This window comes from Otolemur garnettii, unplaced genomic scaffold, assembly GCF_000181295.1.
Source record: "Otolemur garnettii isolate 467f Iridium unplaced genomic scaffold, OtoGar3 scaffold00016, whole genome shotgun sequence".
NCBI lineage: Eukaryota > Metazoa > Chordata > Mammalia > Primates > Galagidae > Otolemur > Otolemur garnettii.
The window spans coordinates 22,612,237-22,637,170 of NW_003852411.1; the positions used below are offsets into that span (position 1 = coordinate 22,612,237).

Sequence of the window (24,934 nt, forward strand, 5' to 3'; positions counted from 1 at the left end):
AGTTATCACTTGGCTTATTGGTTTTGCTGGGAAAGAGGAATACAAATAAGCTATATCTATTCACTTCCCCTTTCACCTTTGGGTCAGGTCACCCTCAGTTGCCCAAAAGATTTTACAACAAAGGTATTAACTATTAACCCAAGAAAAAACAGAAACAACAAGGAATTTAATTTTTAGATAGGATCCAACCAGTTAGGAAAATAAGCAGGTGGATTGTTGCTGTCACTTTACCATATGCTAATATAATCTAATATCTAATATAATGCTACCCTGAAAAAGAAAATTGCCCGAGAGAGTACAAATAGGTATTTTAAGTTCTAATAACAAGTTCTACCAACCATCCAAAGAAATTAAGTAAATTTTACTCTACAGGGAAATTTCAGTATTATTCTCTGTTGCTGTTTTTTAATTATTCTTCAGGGAAATGATCAGTTGCTTTCCTTACCTGTTTAATGTTTAAAAAAGCCCAAAGTTGTTTCCCAACTTCCATAATTGCAATTTGTTGTCCAACATCCAAAGCTTCACTAGCAGAATTACATACTGCAAGCAAAACAGAGAGTACTGTGTTCTAAAGGAGAGAAAGAGCACAGTGCTTAAATTTAGCCACCAGTCTAAGGAGAAGAGGGCCAATTACCGACAGGTTATAAGAGTTTCTTTTAACTCTTCATCAAAGTCCAGTCCATTTCTGAGAGCCAAACCATCTTTTAGCTATTTAACACAAATGTATTAAAAATGATTTTCCATGTACAAAGAAATATTTGCTTTATTTTTCTAAGTATTTTTTCCTTTTAGGCTGAAATTCTGATAAAATGGAAACAGCAATGTATCTTAACAACTAGGTTTGATAGTATGGCTAACCTAATTCATAATATTTTTATAATACTCATCAACAAAAGGTTTTATTTTTCCCATTACATACCCAGCAATCTTTATACAGGTTACTAGATTTTTTTTCTAAAGCTTGCTGCAGCCTTGAATGCCTCAGCTCTAGTGATCTTCCTGCCTCACCCTAAGTGGCTAAGACTACAGGCAAACAACACCACATCCAGCTAATTTATATTTTTAGAGGTGAAGGTCTCATATGTTGCCAGACTGCTCTCAAACTCCTGGCTCAGGCAATTCTCCTGTTTTAGCATCCCATTGCACTTACAGTTATGAGACTTTGATTTGTGTTGTTTTGAAATTTTAAACTCCTAGGCAATACCACACTTAAGAAGCAATTACTGCACTTAAGAGAAGTATACAACCTAGAATTTGAAACTACAAACCATCTTTTTTGGATTCATTCTTTCCATATGTGAATACTCAAACCTCTCTATGACTCTCCAGGAATGGGGCTGTCTGGGGTCTGGTGGGGTAGTGATCAATGCATATGAGAATGTAATGATTGGTGACAATGAATTCCTTTAATCCATTACACTTCAATAGCCACATTTAATTCTATGCAATCATCATACAGCCTCAAAGATTTACCTGTTTGCTTCTATAAGCAAACATGTTCCGTAACCTGCTGGAGTAAGGCTTTGGGCATGGCTCAAAGGTTTATTCATGGTGTTTTTGTCTTTTCTGCAGAAACTGGTACACATTATATGCAAAATCTGGCCAAATATAACCCACTTCTAACTAAAATAAAGGCACATAAAAATTTCCTTTGGATATAAGTAAATGTTTTAAATTATCTTGATAATTAAGTGCCATTACATAACAATAACAGAGTATTTGCAATCAGTAGGGAAATTATGCCCTGAGAAAATCATGAACTGCTAATTTAAAATTGCAAATAGGCTACCACTCTCTTGAATGCTCTGTCCCTATCCCTGTTTGATATTTCCCCTCCTAACATAAACTGGTATTTCTTACATTATTGTCCACTGATAAGCTGGGATGTAAGTCCGTGAGAGTATACATTTTTGTTTGTTTTATTTCGTTTCCTGAAATATCCCAATGCCTAGAACAGAGCTTGGCTCATAAGAATACTCAAAAAATATATTTGTTGAACAAGTGAACAAATGAGCAAATGAACATAACATTGGAGAATTCAACTACATGTACTAGATCCAGCCAACTTTCAAAAATCATGTATTTACATGATTTTTATAATAGATGAGTCTTTTGTTGTTGTTGTTGAGACAGAGTCTCACTTTGTCCCCCTTGATAGAGTACGATGGCATCATAGCACACAGCAACTTCAAACTCTTAGGCTCAAGCGATTCTCTTGCCTCAGCCTCCCAAGTAGCTAGGACTACAGGTGCCTGCCACAACCCGGCTGTATTTTTGGTTAGCAGACTCGGGCCCACTTCGAACCCACTAGCCCTGGAGCATGTGGCCAGAGCCCTAGCCATCAAGGTATGGGCGCCCAGCCTGAGTCTCTTTTATGTTTTCCCATTATTTTATGAGGGAACATTCTAAGTAGCAAGGTACATAAAGTTACATAAAATGGGGTTGTACTCTGTCAAACAGAAGAATCATGTCTGCCTTATCCATAGATAAATCAACAAAATATGACAAATGAAATATTTTATGTTTCATCATGTTGTACCAATATGTCATGAGTGACAAAGGGAAGTCTCCCCCAAAACTATTTATACTTCAATTAAGATAATATTAATAGTTAAGTTCCTCATAGATCCTCTTAAAATGCAGAAATCTGACAATCTTACTAGGTTCCAATAGAGACAGCAGGCAGAGACCGTGTCCATCTTATAAACAACCTATCCCCAACATCTAAAATAATGCTCAACGAACAGCTGGTGAATAAATCAAGTCAATCCCAATTATCTTACCAGAGATTCAAGTTCTCCCAAAGTCCGACTGCTGCTCAGCCATTTCTTACACTCTGCAATGCCTGCTCTGATGACCTCATGTACGGTTTGTTTCCTGAGCTCAACGGATAACGCCTGGAAGGAAATACACTGCCATAGCGGCAGATTTTCTGCTTCTTTTGGGGAAAATTTCTGTATAAACTCTACCTGAAATAAATTGTGAAATAAAGAAAAGTAACATGAGATAGTCATGAATGGATGAAGAAGAGCTAAATATTAGCTTCTGTATGTAACATTTTAAGAAAGCTTTTTAATTGCCTGGTATTATCACTCACTCACTACCAGACTATCATAACTTAAATGAACACACATTACTATTATTCTTGCTGCATTTGTTTCCAAAACAAAAATGTATAAATGGTACACAATATAAATGTACTAAAAATGTTATATAATGCATTTCATTATTAGTTCTATCAGATATTTTATCATTTTCCTACTAAGTATTATTTTCCTAAGTACTTAGCCTCTTATACAGTTAAGTCTAAACCAATAGCTCAAATATGCAAACAAGACTGATTTAGCTAACCTTTGTGGCTTACTACTATCTCAGTTGACCATAACAGAAAACCTAAAGAAGCAAAGATCATAGGTTCAGTTTTCAAGTGGGTTAGCTGGCTCTGCTCTACTTTAGAAAACATAATAAATTAATTTCACAAAGGTAAGCCACAAGTAAGAAAAGGTGTGGTTGTAAACCTATTCTCCCATATTCTGAACTAACAATCTGAAGTGCTTAATGGGTTAACAGAGAAGTACTATTTTGTTAAAATGCGGGTCTCACAGATTAGAGAAAAATGGGAAATAAAACTTCTATAAAACAGTTAAAAGATTGAATTAGTTTTTGGTGGAAAAATGCAAAAGCACGGGTGTAATTATTAAATTAAGTATAATTCAAGTAAGATGTGTCTTAGTGTATTTTTGTAAGCAGAATAATCCAATTTTTAATATCCAAAATCTACTTAATGAGAACTTTCCTTCATCAAAAACTAAAAAAAAAAAATCCAAATTCCCTCCCCCAAATTATGCTATTCAATTTGACAAAAAAATTCTTATATGTCATATTTGCATTTCAATTTTCTTTCTTTTGTAGAATATATTTAGCTGTCAAAACAAGCAAGAAATTATATGCTATCTGCTGTGACAGGCAGGCAGACAGGGTCTTGCTCTGTCCCCTAGCCTGGACTACAGTGGCATAATTGTAGCTCACTGCAGCCTCAAAGTTCTGAGCTCAAGTAATCCTCCTGCCTTACCCTCCCTGACTAGCTGAGACTACAGGTATACCTCACCACACTTAACTTTTCTTTTTAACTCTTTTTTTTTAAAGATAGGGATTTGCTATTATTACTCACTCTTGCCTTAAATTCCTGGCCTCAAGCAATTCTCTCACCAAAGCCTCCCAACGTGCTGAGATTACAGGCATGAGCCACTGCACTGGGCCCAAATTTTTTATTTAACCTTTTTAAAGACAGCGTCTTGTTATGTTACCCAGCCTGGACTTAACCTCCTGGGCCCAAGTGATCCTCTAGCCTCAGTCCTCAAGCAGCTGGGAATACACACTCAAGTTTTTTACCTTAAGCAACAAATTGTTATTAAAAATTAATTGATGAAAAAGCTTTATACAAGCTTGGCACTTGTAGCTCAGTGGCTAGGGCACCAGCCACATACACTGGAGCTGGTGGGTTGGAACCCAGCCCTGGCCTGCCAAACAATAAAAAAAGAGCTGGATGTTGTGACAGGCGCTTGTAGTCCTCAGGCTCCTTGGGAGGCTGAAGCAAGAGAATTGCTTAAGCCCAAGAGTTTGAGGTTGCTGTGAGCTGTGACACCATGGAACTCTACCGAAGGCGACAAAGTGAGACTCTGTCTCAAAAAAAGAAAAGAAAAGAAAAGAAAAAGCTTTATACATCAAAACAATGAAAGGAGATTTCCTCTGGTTAAAAACAATAAGGAAGTAGATTCAACACCCTACAAACAGCAGAGGCCCCTGAAATAGCTGCATATACTACAGTTGGAAAAGAATATTGGAACAATGGAAAGAGCATAGACTCGGGAATAAGAGAATTTTTGTTTGGATTCCAGCTGTCATTTATTGTAAGTGAATTTGGGGAAGTTCTTTAACTTCCCTGAACTACTACTGTTTCTACATCTATAAAATGGACACAATATTATCTATTCCACAAGGCTGTTATAAGGACTAAATGAATTAAAGTGCCTAGCCCATATCAGGGTTTTAAAGATGTCCATTTCCCTGCTTCTTCCTTTTAAATGAAGGATAAATTTTTAAGGAGAAACAAAAAAAGGACAGGAAAACTAAGCTCAAGCTATTTCCCTGGGTAGAGTGCCATGGCTTCACTGCTTACAGCAACTTCCAACTCCTGGGCTCAAGCGAGTCTCCTGTCTCAGCCTCCCAAGTAGCTGGGACCACAGGCTCCCACCACAACGCCCGGCTATTTTTTTTTGGTTGCAGCCATCATTGTTGTTTGGCGGGCTCGGGCTGGATTCGAACCCGCCACCTTAGGTGTATGTGGCTGGTGCCTTAGCCGCTTGAGCCACAGGTGCCGAGCCCTCACCAAATTTCTTAATAGCCATTAAGAGTATTAACATCTCTATTTTATGATTAACTCTCTCAAGGATTCTCAGATAGAAAAGGTATTCAAATTCAGGTTTCTCTCTTAATCTTAAATTCTATCACAGTAATTTTTTCATAAAAGGAAATCAGTATTCGGTAACTGAAGATAAACAAATTAAAAGTAGCCCCTCATTTATCTATAATTTATATATCTTTTAGCCTCACTTGGAAAAATTTAGACAACTGGGAGTAAGAGATCTCTAAGTCTAGACTAAACTTTATCTAATTTAGAACCCTGCCTCTAGACCTCACTCAGAGCTAATTCATTGTAAGTTATGTTATTTTAAAAGTTAGAATTTAAAAAAAAAGCTAGAATTTCAAAGAAAATGAAGATAAAATGGAAATTTACTTTCTTAACATTCCATGGCAAGGACCCTCTCCCTCCCAATCCCACTTCTAAGTGATGTGAATAGACAACTCTTTTGGAGTTTTAGAGGGAAGTGAGCAACCTTTACATGTTTTCTAGAGGGCAAATAGGAGGGACTGCTGTGTTTTCTGCCTTGAAGATAACGTTAGGAAAGAGGAGAATGGGGTAGGTGTAGTTCCTCTATTGCCTGACCAGCTTCTATATGGCAGGAGTGGACTTGGACTTGGGACAAAAATTCTAGTAAGAAATAACTCCTAGCATTAATTAAGTATCCCTCTTAACCTAGCCCTATACTGTTTTGCATATATTATCTCTAAATCTTTACAAAATTTTCAGAATAGTTATGAGTATCCTTTACTTTGCAGACAGAGAAACAGAGATTCAGAAAGGATGACTTGTCCAAGGTCACAGTAAGCCAGGATTCAAATCAAGTCCTATAGGACCTTAAGTATAATCCCCTTCACTTACCCAGTGGTTCCTATGCTTGGATCATAAGGAATCATGTAGGAACTGAATGACAGGAACAAGGAAAACAAATTACCGAGCCTAGTTTCTTACCTACTATTTCATATCCACTCCATTCACAGGTTAGAATCCAAGAACCCGTAGTTTTTAAAATAACTCCTGCAGGGATTCCAGCACGACCAGCCTGAGGGACTGTGTGCACTCAGCTATATGGGTTCACATAAGGAGAGATTCTCCTCTACCGTGGCAGAGCTTATTTTCCTCACAATAGCAAACAACTAAGCCTTTAGTTGCAAGTCATACTTGCAGTTCTCCCCCAAAAGTTCAACTTATTCACTATGAAAAAATAAGATACATCATTAAGAGCGTTAATAATATTATAGCTCTTAAAAATAAATAGTTCTATAATACAAAATCATTTCATGTACCTTAAGTATGGGGAAACTATGTATATTTCAGTGAAATATATTTCAGGAAGATGGAATTAAAATAATTATCTGTAACTTGAAGGACATCAAAAGTCACACCCACTTAAATAAGCAAGCAATCAGTGCTGAAAAAATTATGCTCAGTTCATGGCATTTAAATTTAGAGTAAGTTGGAGAGGGGAAGCCAGGAAAGAAGTCTGAATCCAATTCTCAGCAGCTGTGTGAAGTAAAGACAGTGACATAGATAATATCCTTGCCTGATGGGGTGGGGCCATAAAGAAAAAGAGCCGCTTCAACAATATTGATAGGTTGACGGACTGATAACATTCTCCAGGGCATGATTTTATCTAGGAAAAGATAAAGAGAGGAAAGAGGCTTGATTTAAAATTAGTTTTTACAAAGAAATAAACCAAAATATTAATAGCAACTCTTTCTGGGGAAGAAGATTATATATAATATTAACTTTTAATTTGGGGCGTTTAGTTTTTTTTTCTTCACTGAATCTGATTACTTTTATAATGAGAAAGAAATTTTGACAATATAATTAAAAAGACACTCATAATTTCTATTCTTAATTATCATTTTGATGATTATCATTTTGATGATAACTTGGTTTGTTAATCCTACTACTGAAAGACAATTCAGGGAACTTTTTTTTTTTTTGACGGAGCCTCAAGCTGTCCCCCTGGGTAGAGTGCCATGGCATCATGCTCACAGCAACCTCCAACTCCTGGGCTCAAGCGAGTCTCCTGCCTCAGCCTCCCAAGTAGCTGGGACTACAGGCGCCCGCCACAACGCCCAGCCATTTTTTGGTTGCAGCCATCATTGTTGTTTGGCGGGTCCGGGCTGGGGATTCGAACCCGCCACCTTAGGTGTATGTGGCTGGTGCCTTAGCCGCTTGAGCCACAGGCACCGAGCCAATTCATGGAACTTTTAAAGGTCTAAGTATGATAGTGCAGAGGTGGCGCTAACTCCAAGATGGAAGCTTCATTAAAAATTTTATAACCCCACTTTTATCAATTCTTATCATAAGGTACTGTCATTCAGTCCAAACAAACAGGTTATAACCATCCTACATGAAACACATCAAACATCTCAGAATTTAAAAGCAAAAAGTCAATGTTGAAAAAGCAATCATTATTAATCATTTTCTCCTAATACCCATTCATAAAACATTACTTCTTTTGCCAGTGCACCTATCACTATCAAACTTAGTCCCTTCCAAATCAGCTGGCAGGGAAAAAAAAACACACACAGAAGAAAATCAAGAGTCAGTTCATCTAAATCATATTAGAGAGGAAGAAAGAGATGAACTCTTGGCCACTAACATATAACTCTTATTTTCTACTTTGCCTTCGATTTAAATTTATTTTGAATGAACCTAGTCTTTCTTTCCCAGAACAAGTACTGACACTGTATAAAATTTTGAAAGAGAAAATTTCTCCACTTTCACACTAGTATATTCTTCTTAAAAGCATTAGCATTTATGCAGAACAAAGAAACTATCAAAAAAATTAGTTACCATCTTATTTTTCTGTTGCTACTATGTGTTTACATATTATCACACCTCCAAAGAAAATGCATGGAAAGTAGGTATTTCAGGCCTTGTGATTCTACTCACCAGATGAGCCACTATGGTGACATGGTGTGCACAGAGTTCTGCAGTCCCATATCTGTAATACAAAGAGAAGGCAATAAGGTTTATGTGATTACTCAGAAACACAGGGAGATTAACTTCCATAAAGCACTAAATACTCTGATGAGAATATAAAACTGCCATCATTTCCATGGCTGAAGAGTACCACAACATACACACCACCCAAGGAATACTCCTCTATTGGCTTGAGCCAAAGAAAAGAAACAGGAAACCCCATTTCCCAATTTAGTGCTATCTGCAATCAAATCATTCAGGGGAATTATCTTTAAAAAATTATCAAAACACAACATTTCTAACTAATTATTAACTAACAATTACATGATCATTTACTGTCAGTCACTATTTATAACCAATCCAAACACCAAAAAAGCAAGTTATGTTGTACCGAGCTAGAAAGCACCATGCATCCATAGCTAACAAAGAGGTGATCATATCAGCACTAAGTACGGCATTCAGGAGAACAGCATCCTAATAAAAAACAGAAAAGTTAATTTATGTAAACACTAAAGGCTCGCAATAAATTATCATTAGTATCACATTTCTCAAAATAAAATAAAGCATTATCAGACAGATCCTTAGCGGGAAGGCTCTACTTTTCAGCATCTGAAAGAACACACACAGTCAGGCCCTCAGTATTTACTGAGTACCTACTATTCAAGGTCTGACAATTAAGCTTGTGAACTTGCCACTGTGCAACTACATTAGCAACACTGTACAATCAACTTGGTAAGGTTTCATAACCTTTGTTTATGAGTGTCTCAGAGCTGTGTTCGTGTTGATGTATAGCGGTGCCTTGCTGAGTAGTGTTCACTGATGCTGTCTTTGTGTACCACTGTAAGAATGTCAAAGCTTGATGAATAAGAGCAACAAACAAACATTAAATTTCTTGTTGAATGTGGCATGAGTGAAGTAAAATCAGGGACATGTTAGTCCAAGTTCATAGTGATAATGCCATGAAGAAAATAGCAGGGTAGGTACAAATGGATTAAACATTTTCTAAGGGGAGAGAGTGTCACTGATCAAGAGATTAGTAAGCCGGCCATTAACAAGCAGAACTGATGAAAACATTGCAAAAATTCATCAAATTGTATATCAAAATCATTGGCTGGCTGTAAGAAGCATAGCAGACCAAGTAAATGTCAATAAACAGGAAAATATCAACTGAAAACACTGGCATGAGAAAGATGTGGACTCATCACGGCCATGCACCAGCTCACATGGCACTGTCAGTGAGGGCATTCTTAGCCAGTAAACAAGTAACTGTATTGGAATACCACCCTGCTCACATGATTTGGCCCCCAATAACTTTTTTCTTTACCCAAAGATAAAGGAAATATTGAACAGAAGACATTTTGATGACATTCAGGACATTAAGTGTAATACAACAACAGATCTGATGGCTATTCCAGAAAAAGTTCCAAAACTGCTTTGAAGAGTAGACTAGGTGCTGGCATCAGTGCATAACTTCCCCAGGGAAGTACTCAAAAGTGACCATAGTGATATTCAGCAATGAGGTATGTAGCACATTTCTAGGATGAGTTTAGGAACTTAACTGTCAGAACTCATATAAGCACTGTGCTAGGTTATGGGGATTCACACGTGGTTTTAAATATGGTAACTCAATTGCTAGGATCCCCAAATATTCTCTAAGTAGCCTCAAATCTTTAAAACAACATAAATAACTTATACACTTATATAAATCTTTTCTGCATTTAATTATTCACATATTTTAATACTGCCCACGTGCTAGATACTATACAACGTGTAATACGTATGTATATGTATCTTAAATCATACTGATCCTTATGTATGTGCTAAGAATTTTTTCCTAAAATTTTTTCAACCTCTTTTCTGAACCAACTCTATTAAAAAACAAAATCTACATTATGCCTATGATCTATACAAGACTCAGTACTGCACACTAGTAGTAAACTACTATTTACTTCTTTCCTTTATGAAACTTAATTAGGTAAAATTCTACACTTTTCTTCTTCTCACACTGTCTTTACATACCACCTCATCCAAATGTTTTCATAAGTATTTTAGCCAAATTTTAGATCTCAATATTATGGGAATGTAAGATCAACATTTTCTAGGACACAACTAAATTAAAAGATAAAGTGTGCGATCTGAGAGAATGACATTCAAAGGAATATACATTAATACTTTCTACTACATATAAATCACAGTTTAAATGAAAAGAAAGCAAAAGTATAACCTCAGCATAGCCCAGCACGTAACATACTTACCAGTTCAGCAAACAGTGAAGGATGAAAGGAAACAATAAATGAACACAGGTGAACACAAACATGCTGATACAAGCTGACAGCCACTTGGGCTTGCCCTTTACTCTTTACTCCCTGTAAATGAACAGGCAGAGAAAGTTCACCAGAACACTGCTCAAAACTGCTGAAAATGGCTTTGAATAGAGATACCCTGCAGAGAAATTAAGAACATTGAACACAAAATTAATAACATGTAATATTAGCAGGTATAATAATGTCACATTGAAGGTTGTTTTAGCAAAGCAAAACATCTCAACAGGTGTATAATCAACACTAGTTTCTAAGATGTATGAATATTTAAGGTATCTATTTATATAGAGAAATAAATACATTCACTGTCAAAGAAATTCCTTAAAGGAAAAATTTTTATGGACATATTTTTCTATCATTTATCAACTATTTATAATGGTATTGAGTTATATAAAGTCATATTTCTTCAAAAAAAAACCTGAGACTAAAATAGCTATATTTAATACTATATATATATATATATATTTTTTTTTTTTTTTTAGAGACAGAATCTCACTTTGTTGCCCTGGGTAGAGTGCCATAATGTCATAGCTCACAGCAACCTCCAGCTCTTGTGCTTAGGCGATTCTCTTGCCTCAGCCTCCCAAGTAACTGAGACTACAGGTGCCCACCACAATGCCCAGCTATTTTTTTGTTGCAGTTTGGCTGGTGCAGGGTTTAAACACAACCCTCTTGGTATATGGGGCCAGTGCCCTACTCACTGAGCCACAGGTGCTACCTTGATACTACATGTAAAACATTTTAGAATATAAGTATACTTATGGTATAATTTCTATAGTTCAGATAAGGAGGGGTCACTTTAACATTGGAATGGTTGAAAAAAATTTGAGGATTTAAATGATAAATTAAAAATAGGCAAGATACAAATAGATAAAGAAGACAAAGCAAGAATAAATGGCATAAATAACCAGTCTGACAGAAGCAAGGTATATATGTTGAAAATAAATAAAAGCAGAAGATGGGAAGAGAATGGGATGTGCTTTAAATACAAAGCTGAGGAGTTCTGACATTATGCTCCAGTTTTTGAGCTGAAGAATAGAAAAGCTCAGAGCCAGGTTTAGGCTAATCCAGTTGTGGCACATAGAATGGACCAAGAGAAGTGAAAAATTAGTTTAAACCTGTGCTGTATGTTACTCACAGTAATCCAGTGAATAAGTAACTAGAGCCTGGACTACAGTGTTGACAAGGAATAGGATTACAAATGAAATTTCCCAACAGATACCTTTTAGTATCTAGCATTTTATTTATCAGCACTTATTTTTCAATATTACTCTGTTATAGTCAATGTTTATAATGCTGACTATTAGGCAATAACTATCAAACAAAATTAAAATATTTTTATATAGATTTATTTATTTTAAATTTATTTATTTTTGTAGAATAGCAATGTATCTGAGGTCCACACAATAACAATGTTTTTTTAATGAAGTACATCTCTCACTGAAACAGTAATATCCGACACAACACTTAATTCCAAGATTATCACAAATAAGAGGGCGTTCTAAACCATGAGTAATCTAAGTGGATATAAACATGTTTACTACCTGGTTGTAGTTTCTGAGACCTGGCTTTCTGTGCACCACAGGGTTTGCACATCCTTGGGCTGAGCGGGCAGCTTGTCCATGACAACAACCAGGAGGAGACACTGTGGGAACTGCAGTTCACATGGCAAGTCTTATAGATAATAAAAACACATTAAGCTACAACAAATCTATAAAAACAAACTCAGTAAATATTTTCAGCAGAAATACATGTAGAAAGTAGAGGAATAATTTTTAATTATTTAATAATTTTTAAATGAAAATCTCAGCTACTTGGGAGGCTGAGACAAGACAATCACTTAAACCCAAGAGTTTGAGACTGCTGTGAGCTAAGATGCCCAGCACTCTACCTAGGGTGACAAAATGAGACTACATCTGGCTACTTGAGAGGCTGAGGCAAGAGAATCATTTGAGCCCCCACGCCCCTGCCAAAAAGAAAAGAAGAGAAATTTTAAATAAAAATTCTAAAATTCTAAAAAAATAAATGAACACTAGGGAAAAATTACTGTATCTCTAACATGTCATAACTAATAGGAGATGATTTAACATTAATTGTTTTGAAACTTACCTAATTTACTGTCTAAAACCACCTGCACGAAAGGGTGGAATGTGAGCAGTTGACTTATGAGTGGATCCAATGTCACTAAGAAAGTACCCGCTATTTCCTCCTGTTGTGCTTTAGAAATCCTGGTAGCATATAGGCTTGGTGGAAACTTACTAGAACGGGAGAGAAAAAAAAACTCAGTCACTAATAGCTGTCTTCCAATTTTAGATAGAATACTATAAACTGAAGTTCTACTAGTAAAAGTATATATATGTGTATATATATATATATATATATATATGTAGCATGCATTTTATAAAACAAACTTCAAAGTAATGGACTGACACCAAAATTTTATTAAGTCCTTTGAACTACAGGATATGACTAGAATTCTATAAAATGAAAAGCTCATATCTTACAGAAATCTTTAGTATTGCTTTGAGTCATTTTAATACCATTCTGACAATGCCATTTTAAAGATACTATAAAAACATAAACCTTAAAATCAACTAGATTTAAAGAAAAGATATTTTTGACTAATTCTTCTTTAACTACTTCTTTATTTTTGAGACAGAGTCTTACTTTGTTGCCCTCAGTAGAGTGCCATGGTATCATAGCTCACAGCAAACTCAAACTCTTGGACTCAAGTGATCCTCTTACCTCAGCCTTCCGAGGAGCCAGGACTACAGGCACCGGCCACAAAGCTCAGCTATTTTTAGAGATGGGGGTCTCACTCAGGCTCAAGGCTGATCCATCCACCTCAGCCTCCCAGAGTGCTAGGATTACAGGTGTGAGCCACCACACCCAGCACCTTAATTACTTGTAATTAAAGTTTAGAAATAGGTAGAATGCTGAATTTACTATGAATACTCAAGTTTCTCAGAAGCAAGGGTTTTATAAGAAATAGACTGTATACTAACACCAAAAGAGGATGAAAGATGTTTTCATGGAAATATCTCAGTAACTGGGGTTTAAACTAAACTTCAATCAAAACCTACCTGAAATAAGATACATATTCAAAATTTTTTGTCATGTTAAGTGTAGTAAACTTGACAATACATGAGAAAATGCTATCTAGCAGGAAATAACAACATTTAAAAGGATGCACTTAAAATGTGGGATGAAAAAAACACCAATCTATCTATCAATTATTATATAACATTGGTTCATTCTTTTGCCTCCCTGAGCCTCAGTTTCTTCATTTGCAAAGTTGATTTCAAGTTATTGTGAAGATTAAATTTTAACTAAAGTGAAAGAAATACAGGTAATGAGATTCTGTAGATTTGAACTACAACTACTGAGTATTGATGCAAATAATTTTTAAATGATAATACTTTTAGATTAATTTGACAAATGTTTATTAAATGCCTATGTATATATACCATACACTATTCCAGGAATGGGTGATACATTACTAAACCTAATATACAAGGCCAGGAGTGGTGGCTCCCACCTGTAATGCAAGCACTCTGGGAGGCTGAGGTGGGTGGATCGCCTGAGCTCAGGAGTTCGAGACTAGCCTGAGCCAGAGCAAGACTCAGTCTCTAAAAATAGCGAGATGTTATGGTGGGTGCCTGTAGCCCCAGCTACTTGGGAGGCTAAGGCGAGAGACTCTCTTGAACCCAAGACTTTGAGGTTGCTGTGAGCTGTGACACCATAGCACTCTACTGAAGATGACAAAGTGAGACTCTCAAAAATAAAATTTAAAAAAAAGAGAATATACAAAGTCACTATCTTTTGAGACTCTCAAAAATAAAAAAAAAAAAGAATATACAAAGTCACTATCTTTACAGAATTCAAATTCTAATGAAAGGGGTCAGTTAATAAACAAGTGGGCAAGAAATTCCATAATAGAGCTGATGTTTTAAAGTGTTACAAAGAAAAAGACAAAAATGTGGATAGGAAGGTCTGTTAATGAAAGTCATTTGCGAAGTCACAGAAATCACTTTGGCTACTATATGGAGAATAGAATAGAGTGAGGCAAGGGTAGAAAGACAGAAAGGAGGATGGTCTTTTGCATTATAGTGGACAGGACCAGATGGTAACAGTTCAGGTGACAAGAATGGCTAGATTCTCCATGTGTGCACATGTATCTAAACATATATAACTATGATATTGCAGAATATGCTAAGGAGGCAAGGTTTTCTGGCCTCATCAATTTGAAGAACAAAGTTGCTAATGAAACCCAAAAAAAGAAGTTACAAGAGGAACAGAGCTTCTTCAGAGTTTCGTGGGAGGAAATCAGCAGCTACTTTGGGATAATTTAAGTGCAGATGTCCTGACTGGCAGTTAGACACTAAAGAGGAGACATATAAATTTAAAGTCCCGAGACTAAATGACAGTAGATAGAGAACAAGCCCGAGGACTGAGGCTGGGGAGAAGAGGAGGAACCTACTGAGAAGGCTGAGGAGCAGTGAGTAGGAGAGACCCATGTCCTGGGAGCTAACAAAAAAAGGTATTCAAAAGGCAGGCGCGAGCCCCACTGACAGGTCACACAGGATGAGGACTCAAAACTCATCAGGGGGTGCAGCCACACAGAAGCCACTGATGACCTTGACAAGATCTGTTTTGAAGCGAAGTAACACCTCAAAAAGCCTGAGTGGAACAGCTTTAACAGATAATGCTTTCTAGGAGTTTCGTTTTTTTTGTTTGTTTGTTTTTGAGACAGAGTTTCACTCTGTCACCCTCAGTAGAGTGTCATGGCATCACAGCTCACCGCAACCTAACTCTTGGGCCCAAGTGATTCTCTTGCTTCAGCCTCCCAAGTAGCTGGGACTACAGGTGCCTGCCACAGCACCCAGCTAGGTTTTCCTATTGTTAGTAGAGATGAAGTCTCACTCTTGCTCAGGCTGGTCTTGAACTCCTAAAGTCAAGCAATCCACCAGCCTTGTCTTCCCAAGGTGCTAGGATTACAGGCGTCCACCACAATGCCTGGCTAGTTTTTAGAGACAGAGTCTTGCTCTTGCTCAGGCTGGTCTTCAATTCCCGAGCTCAGGCAATCCACCTGCCTTGGCCTCCCAGACTGCTAGGATTACAGGTGCGAGCCACCATATCTGGCCTGGTTTTTAGGAATTTTGCTGTAGAGAGGGAGAAAAATTGGAGGGTATTTGGAGGAGGATGGAGACTCAGAGATCATTTGGTATTGTTCTTAAGATGGGAAAAATAACAGCAAGTTTCTATACTCATGAGAATGATCTACTAGGGAGGGAAGATTAATAAAGCAAGAAGGAAAAGGAGGAGCTACTGGACTGAGGTCCCTAAGCCAGGGACAGAGGCTGAAATCCAATCCACAAATGGTAGCTAGCCTCAGGCACACGGCTTGTTCCTGGAGGAAAGGGGAACACTCACACCTAGACACAGGTGGAGCAGGAGGCAGAGTCGATGTGTTGTTCGAGAGAGCACACAGCAGCTCTCTTCTTACTGCTTTCCTTTTTCCAGCAGGATAGGAAAGGGGACTATGAATTGACAATAAGGAATTTGGAGGTGTTAGAGATACAAGAAGTCTGAAAAGGGAGAAGTGAGAAAAAGTTGTCTAGAAGATTAAATGAATTTGGGAAATATAATAGGACTGCTAAATAATGAGCTGACCAATGTTTTAGTGTCAAATCTAGGGCTCATTATAAGTTTTAACGAACAATTTAAAAAACACTTAGCACCTATCTAAATTATGATATCTTTCTGTAATTCAGTTTTTTTCTGAAATGGAGTTTAATGCTTGACTTAAACCACACAGAAAATAAAAATAAAGATTTTATAAATCCCAATATAAAACACATACATGAATATACCACCTTTTTTTGCATTGGTATGTATCACCATATCCATTATTTATCGTTCATGTATAAGGTCCTAGTTAAGAAAAGACAAATAAAACTCAGGTGGAATCTATCCTTCAAAAGGTTCCATTTCCAATTATTTTAAGCAAACAGAAAAAAATTTAGTAAAAGTTTCTCTGATGTTTTCTTTTAAAATAATATGTACATAAGTTATGCATGCTACAAATCGCATTGTTACCTTTTAATAACATGGCATTCTTCTTACCTGTGTATCTGAAGATAGAGTTGGTGCAAGGTACCACAAGATTCAGAGAGGAAAGGAAGAAATTCCTAAAACAAAACAACTCTATTCATTCTCTGCTACAACATGACTTTCTAACACATATCCTTTCATAAAGGCAAGCAAAATAAAATCAATCCTGAATGTGTGCCAATAAAAATAATTCTTACATGAGAATGAAAAGGAGGATGAGGCTAAGTAAATATGCCTCATTGTTCTCCACAGTCACTGTTTGAACCTTGAAAACTCATAATTTAAAGAGACTTACATATTTGGTAGTCATCAGAATAATGGTGATAATTAAGAATAGAATAGGTTAAGTTGCCAAAGCAGATTATTTGGAGAGAAGAACAGAGATTGCTTACAGCAACATGAGAAAGAAACAATATCAATAATAGATATTGGTAATTTCTGAAAAACTATTATCTATGTTGAATTTGTTTTTGATCTTGTCTTCCTCCTTTTGGGGAAAAGATAAGGATCTCTGATGACTGTTTATTACAGTCAAAATTCCCTGGTTGGCATACTTTCTTTCTGGGCAGCTGCCACGTAGAGTAGTTGGCTGCTTTTGACTCTGGGTTCCCTGAAGCTTGCAGAGGGTATATTCCAGTAGCAGACAGACTGTGGAAAGTACACCAAAGGCACTAGATAGTTACCCGTCTGATACTTGCTTGGTGTGTAGGAGGCAAAATTATCTCTAACTACATTGTTTTTAAAAAACCAATTCTTTTCTATCAGAAGAATTTAATTTTTTAAAAAATTGGTCATTAGGTGTTTTCTGTATCTTTTTTCTTTTCTCTTTTTTTTTTTGAGACAGAGTCTCATTATGTCATCCTCTGTAGAGTGCTGTAGCATCTCATCTCACAGCAACCTCAAACACTTGGGCTTAAGCGATTCTCTTGCCTCAGCCTCCCAAGTAGCTGGGACTACAGGCACCAGCCACAACGCCCAGCTATTTTTCTGTTGTTATTGCACTTGTCATTGTTGTTTAGCTGGCCTGGGATGGGATTGAACCCAACAGCCTTGGTGCATGTGGCTAGCACCGTAACCACTCTGCTACAGGCACCGAGTCTTTTCTGTATCTTATAACACAATATTATAAACTACTTATTTTACTTTCAAAAAGATAGTCTAAACATAAAAAATGGAGAAATCACACCTGTACTCCCAGCCTTACTGATTTCTAGCCACTTGACTTGATGTGAGCTATCTGAGATTGAGCTTTCTATTCTGCGAGATGGGAATAATACTATCTAAGCTTTTGAGAGGACTAAATTAAACAAAGTAATGTATATAAAGCCTTACCTTAGTATAGTGCAAAAGTGAGTTGGCAAAGAAACGACACAATTTGAGTGTTTTCTGAAATAATCTATAGTCAGCATTATCCTGTCCCAAAAAAGAAAAAAGACAGTACAATAAATAAGAGTATGAAATTACCTAAACTTATAAATGAGACAATATTTTCCAAAAAGACTTCTCAAACACAGTACAAAAAAAATTTCTAAGAAAACATAATTCTTCTCCAAACTGTTATTAGGAGCAATACAAAGAAATGATAATGAGGTGTTTCAAAACCTCAATTCTACAGCACTGAAAACAAATCTTAACATGTAAGTATAAAAGAGGTGATCCTTCTCAGTTGCTCTGAAAGTGAAGTACCTTATTCTTCTTTCTTATATGAGGGTAGAGTTAAAGGATAGTCAAAAGAAAAGGGTTTTATAAATCAATAAAAGAATGATGTATAAAAGAAAACAGGTAAAAGACATGAAAAGGCAGATAGAAAAGAAAAACTGCCAATAAATTAATAACAGAAAAAACCCAAATTACAACCTAATGAAATATCTTCTGGAAGGCAGAAAGATTGAGGGTTAATTGCTTAGCAGAGATTAAAAAGACTGAGCTGGTGAGGAAGAAAAGTAACAAGCACTTTCTTTTATCATTGGTGGGAGCATAAAATAATACAGCCTTGTCACTGTCATTAAAAGCTAAAGTGTTAAAACTTTTTGATAGTAATTCCACTTCTGAAACTATGTCCTATAGAAATACTAGCACAGATATGCAATGCAACATTTTTGACATTGTGAAAACCAAAATGAAACAGCTGTCCATTAAGTTGAGAAGAGTTAAATACAGCTGACCCCTGAACAACTTGGAGTTAGGGATGCTGACCCACCTTGTGCATTAGAAAATCCCAAGTAACTTTTGACTTCCACCAAAATTTAAATATTAATAGCCTACTGTTTACTAGAAGCTCTATTTGCTCTTCGAAAAGCAAATAAAAAAAAAAAAGCAAGTGAATAACACAAGTACATTAACAGTCCTATCTTGATTTACTCAACTGTCTAAATGTATCCCAATGTCAAGAAGGGAAGGGAATATAAGCAGGGAAGACCATTTTTCAATGTTTTAAAATAAGAGCACCCATTCTTTCTTTCTTTAAATTATTACAATACTAATAAATCTAAATGTAGCAGGCACTAACTCTAAATATAGGCAACAGATACACTACAGGATATCCTAAAAGTCATCACCATACAAAGGTACGTTGAGCTACAATTTCCCATTTTTCCTACATATGGTGATGATTTGGGGAATATCCAGTAACATGTTTTTTCCTGAATAATACACATTTCTACAAGCATTTTAAAAACAAAAGTTTATAAGTAATATTAAACATTAAATTATATTTAAGGGGCATACAAATAAATTTCTCTGTTTATAGAAAAATAAAATAATTGGTAGCTAAAAAAACTCTGTGTTAAGAAATCTGATACAGCATTCTCCTTTTGAAACCAAGTTCAAGACTTAATAATAGAGAATATTTTAGCAATTTTAGGGGCTGTTGTGTGTTGAACTGTATCCTCATAAAAATATGTCGAAGTTCTAACTCCCAATACTTCACAATGTGACCTTATATGGAAAAAAAGCATCATTGCAGACATCTTAATAAATAATTAAGATACAGTTACACTAGACAGAGTAAGGTGTATCCTTAATCAATATAACTGGTGCTCTTATAAAAGATGTGAAGACACAATGAGAAAACACCATGTGATAAAAAAGGCAGAGACTGGAGTTAAACAGCTACAAGCCAAGGAATGCCAAGGACTTTCAGTGAGACCAGAAACTAAAAAAGGTATGACACAGACTTCAAGAGAATGTGGCTTTAATGACACACTGTGCATGTCTGCCTCCAGAAATGTTAAGAGAATAATTTTCTGTTGTTTTAAGCTAAAACAGTTTGTGGCAATTTGTCATAGAATCCCAGACTAATAGAGGGACCAATACATCCACATGCCTCCATAAATAGCATACTATTTTTTTTTTTTTTTTTGTAGAGACAGAGTCTCACTTTATCGTCCTTGGTAGAGTGCCATGGCGTCACACAGCTCACAACAACCTCCAACTCCTGGGCTTTGGTGATTCTCTTGCCTCAGCCTCCCAAGTAGGTGAGACTATAGGCGCCCACCACAACATCCGGCTTTTTTTGTTGCAATTTGGCCAGGGCCGGGTTTGAACCCACCACCCTGCGTATATGGGGCTGGTGCCCTACCCACTGAGCCACAGGTGCCACCTAATAGCATACTATTAATTAAATATGGTAGTTTTACTTTGATATTTTTGAAAGCAAGATGTTACGGTCTGAATGTTGGTATCCCCCCAAATTTATATATTGGAACCTAATACCCAATGTGATACTATTTAGAGGTGGGGGTCTTTGGGGAAGCAATTAAGTCATGAGGCTCTGACCTTATGGATAGGAAGAGTGCCCTTACAAAAGAGGCTGGAAGGAGCTGCCTTCCCTCTTCTACCAAGTCAGAATGCAGCAAGAAGGTGCTGATCTGCTAGCACCTAGATCTTGGATTTCCCAGCCTCCAAACTGTATGAAATAAATTTAAATTATTTATAAATTACCCAATATAAGGTATTTTGTCATAGCTCTAATGGATTAAGACATGCAGTAAAAACTGCTTGGAAAAGGTTCCTAAATAAACATCAATAGTGAACAGCAGAGGGCGCTGCTAGTAAGCATTCAGAGTTAAGCCTAGAGCAACTATGCAGTCCATCTCAAAGCCCCATTTCAGGCAGTGGACAGTGAGCAGAGATGGCCACACTGATCAGAACCAATTTGCACAAATGAATAAAAACATGAGCATTTTTCTAAGACAATTAGGATAATTTTCAATTTAAATTATCTGATTTTCTTATTACAAGCAGCTAACATAAGCTAAACTAATATGTAGTTTAAGTACAAATAGCATCCTGGCCAGGCACACCTCAGACTTTATTTTTTTCTTGCTACTATAAACTATACTGTTGTTTCAGCTTTCCTCATCTTACTCCAGCCCAGGAATCTGATTTCACTCTACAAGTACAAGCTGACAAGTGTGTGGTGTCAAGATAAGCAAGAAGGAAACTGAAAAAAGAGGTGGCTGGGGCTGAGGATACAGATGTGTCGGATAAAGGTGAAGAAGGGAACAAACTTCCTGCCATTGGCATAGGACACCCAACCAAACTCCTCCTTTCAGCACAGGGGAATCAGAAAGTGTACATGGAGAACATGGGGACAAAAAAGAAAGAAAAAGAAAGGATATAAGTGGAAGACAAACAAGAAAGAGAAGCAAAAAGCAAACCGGTTAGCCCCTTGCTAAAGCTTCTCATTTCCTCCCACTTTCAGAGCTCCTTTCAATGTTCTTCCAGGGTCTGGCAGAGCATCCCTGCTCCAGGAGCTGCTACCAGTTCTCAGACTGGATGCATCCCTATACCTCCACACCCCCAGCAATCACAGGGAAGAGCACAGGTACAAAGAAATTCTATCAGCTTACAGATCTACTAATCTGCTTTTCTAAGCAGAAATATTCATTTTCTCACATAAACTGTAAGATCCTGAGTACTATAAATTCTGTAATTTAGGGCCACTATGAGTTAAATAAAATTAGGAGGCTATGCTGAGAACAAAAGGTACTATGTATCAGTATAACACAGGGAGAGGAAAATGAGCTATAATTCATAACCAGTGATCACATTACAAACAAATTTTTAGAATGTAATCTGTGTTTCATAAGCAGGTGCCAATTCAACACTATAACTTTTGAAATAAAAATAAACATAAGTATATATGAGCATTTTAAAAGTAAAACACACACACTTACATACATAAGCATGCTATTTTCACTAACAATTGCATTGCATTGGTGAAAAAAAAGACAGAAAGCTTGATTGTGGCTATACTAGGAAGACCTTAAGTAAATATGAGATAAAGGAATTAGCTTTTTGTTCTAGGGCAGAAAAGAATGAAAGGATTCTAAGAAGAATGCCTTGACCAACCAGTTAGAATGTAAAGAGGTAGGACAGGAAAATAATGAGACGATGAGAGCAGCTAGGAATCTACTAATGTTCTAAGTGAAAAGTTATTATGAGCTGTAATTAACCAATAAACACCCAAATTAAAGTCCTCTTAAATAGAATGATTCAGGCATTCAAATGAGATTTAGTAATTGCCAAGAAAAGTAAGAACTGCTATTTAGAGTGTTATTCGATCATATTTTACCTGTGCATCTGACTGGGTCATCTGCTCACATAACTGTAGACAAGAAAGGAAGGAGAAAAGAATGTCCTCACACAAGCTAGTAATTATATCTTTGTGTTTCAAGTGGCTCCTTAAAACAGACTGGTGCTTAAGGCTCTGCCTAAATGGATAAAAAGAAAACAATACAATCACTACAAATAACTCATCGAGTAACTCAGTACCATAAAAATATCTACCTTATAGAACAATATAAAAAAATCACAATGTATCATATACAAGGTTGGACAATTAAGCTCACGAACTCATCCTAGAAAAAGTGCTACATACCTCATTGCAAAATATCACTATAGTCTCCTCTGAAGGTGGTACTCCCCTCGGCCATTTGGTGACCATAGTGATATTCCACAGTGAGGTATGTAGCACTTTTTCTAGAATGAGTTCTTGAACTTAATTGTCTGACCTTATATCCTGGCGTTAGATGTGGTATAAATAAGATGTACCAACTTTACCTCTGAAGCAGCTATGTTTGTTTAAATAAGTTAAGTTGTTATTTCTGTGAGTAAAATATTAATTGAATTCTTACCACATGCCAGGCACTCTGGCAGGCCCTTGGGATAAAGAAGTAAATCAAATGAATATACTCTCTCCCCTATCTGCATAGAACTTGTGGTCTAGCATGAGAGAACATTAAGAAGTAATTGTGAAAATTAATTAATCACAGTTGTGACTAACGCTAAGATGGAAAAGTCTTCTTTGTTACAACAAAGAAGCTTAACCTAACTCGTCCTTAGGGTGAGGATATCAAAGAACGTTATCATGAAGACACAACACTTAAGCTGACAACTGAAACAAGCAGGAGTTAGCAAGGTGCAGAGTAGGGGAGAGAGGCCTCCTAGGCAGAGGGAAAGGCCAGGAAAAGACTCTGGGACAGGAGAGTCTCTTGGTATGTTTCTTTTTTTTTTTCTTTTTTTTTTTATTGAATGGTAACTATGTACATTAATGCACTTCTGGGGTACAGTGTGGGGTTTTCACATGCAATCTGAAATACTTCCATCAAACTGGTCAACGGTATGTTTAAAGAAGGAAGGGCGGGGAGAGAACAGCATGAGAAAGGAGAAAGAGTCCACAGAGGATTAGGTTGTTACTCTTAGTAAAATGGGATGGACTTTAAGCAGTAGAGTGACATGACCTGATTTACTTTTTTAAAAGATCACTTTGAACATTGGTTAGAGAATGAACTGGAAAGGGGCAAGAGTAGAAGATATTTGACGATGACGCAGCTAATTCATGGAGCACTATGTGTCAAGTATGGTTCCAAGCATGTCAACTGACAATCTGTGTTCTCACTCCAACCCTATCAAGAAAATGTTATCATTATTTCCATTTTCAGATGAGCAATCTCAGGTTCAGAAAAATTAACCAAATTTCCCAAAGTTTCAGGAGTGAGTTCAAAATGGATATAAGCACATGCAGTACAAGCTCTGAGGTGACAGTCCTAACTCCTGCACTATTATTTGTTGGCAACTTAATGTCTTGATGGTGCAAAAAAAGCACCTAAGAGTTGAAAGTATTACACTGACCCACTGACCAGCCATGCATGTGTATAAAGTAGAGGGTTTTTTTATTTTTTGAGATACAGAGTCTCACTATGTCACCCTCAGTAGAATGCTATGGTATCACAGCTCATAACAACCTCAAACTCCTGGGCTTAAGCGATTCTCTTGCCTCAGCCTCCCAAATGGCTGGGACTACAGGTATCTGCCGCAATGCCTGGCTACTTTTTGTTGCAGTTGTCATTTTTCAGCTGGCCTAGGCTGGGTTTGAACCTGCCAGCCTTGGTGTATATGGCCAACGCTGTAACCACTGTGCTACAGGCGCCGAGCCTAAAGTAGAGGTTCTTAACCACTTTTAGATCTCAGCTCATCTCCTTCTACCTCTAAGAATCTGATGAAGGGCTCTTTGTAGTAGCCCTTCATAATACTGTGGTTTCAGAAAGTTAAAATTGTTTTATAAATGGAATTAATTTTAAATAACTCAAAAGTACACAATGAAGGGATAATATTCAGCTTTAACTATAGTTACTAATTTCTCTAAGCCTAGAAATGGGATACTTGACAGCTGGCTAACTCATAATAGCATCAGGCAAGAGTTTAAAGTTTAGTCTGGCCCATGACCTATTAGTTCAGAAGTATTAGCTAACTAGGTAGAACTCTTTTTTTAATTTTAGGGGCAGAAAGGTAAAGAAGCCCAATCTGGTTTACAGACAGCAATGTCAGTAAACATACATATCCACACAAAATGTTTCAAATCCAATTAAAAAAATGAATAATTAAGATTTTGGGATATGGAAAACATAGTATAAAAAAAATGAAAAAACACTTACTTAATTATAAACTTCCAAGTATTGGCATGAAATGCATGGTCCATACTGGAAATAACAGAGCAGATATCCAACAATGAATGAATAACTACAAAGAAAAGTAACAAAACTTTTAGGGCATTCAAATGTCACAGGGATTCTCCCACATTTTAAAGTATCTATTGAACAATCTCAACATTTGATTGAATTAAAAGAGGTAAAGC

General features: G+C 36.6%; 1 protein-coding gene across 1 annotated transcript in view; it reads right to left on the reverse strand.

The window, feature by feature from the left end:
- CUNH1orf112 (chromosome unknown C1orf112 homolog) overlaps positions 1-24,934 on the reverse strand; it is a 128,005-nt gene that overhangs the window by 8,210 nt on the left and 94,861 nt on the right. The window contains exons 7-18 of the mRNA XM_003785829.3: positions 24,735-24,819; positions 22,373-22,511; positions 18,127-18,207; positions 16,807-16,871; positions 12,790-12,938; positions 12,225-12,354; positions 10,615-10,801; positions 8,751-8,833; positions 8,330-8,381; positions 6,966-7,055; positions 2,784-2,969; positions 446-568 (exon numbers count right to left, since the gene is read on the reverse strand). Coding sequence (XP_003785877.1) covers positions 446-568; positions 2,784-2,969; positions 6,966-7,055; positions 8,330-8,381; positions 8,751-8,833; positions 10,615-10,801; positions 12,225-12,354; positions 12,790-12,938; positions 16,807-16,871; positions 18,127-18,207; positions 22,373-22,511; positions 24,735-24,819 — 1,370 coding nt within the window. The remainder of the gene's footprint in view (positions 1-445; positions 569-2,783; positions 2,970-6,965; positions 7,056-8,329; positions 8,382-8,750; positions 8,834-10,614; positions 10,802-12,224; positions 12,355-12,789; positions 12,939-16,806; positions 16,872-18,126; positions 18,208-22,372; positions 22,512-24,734; positions 24,820-24,934) is intronic.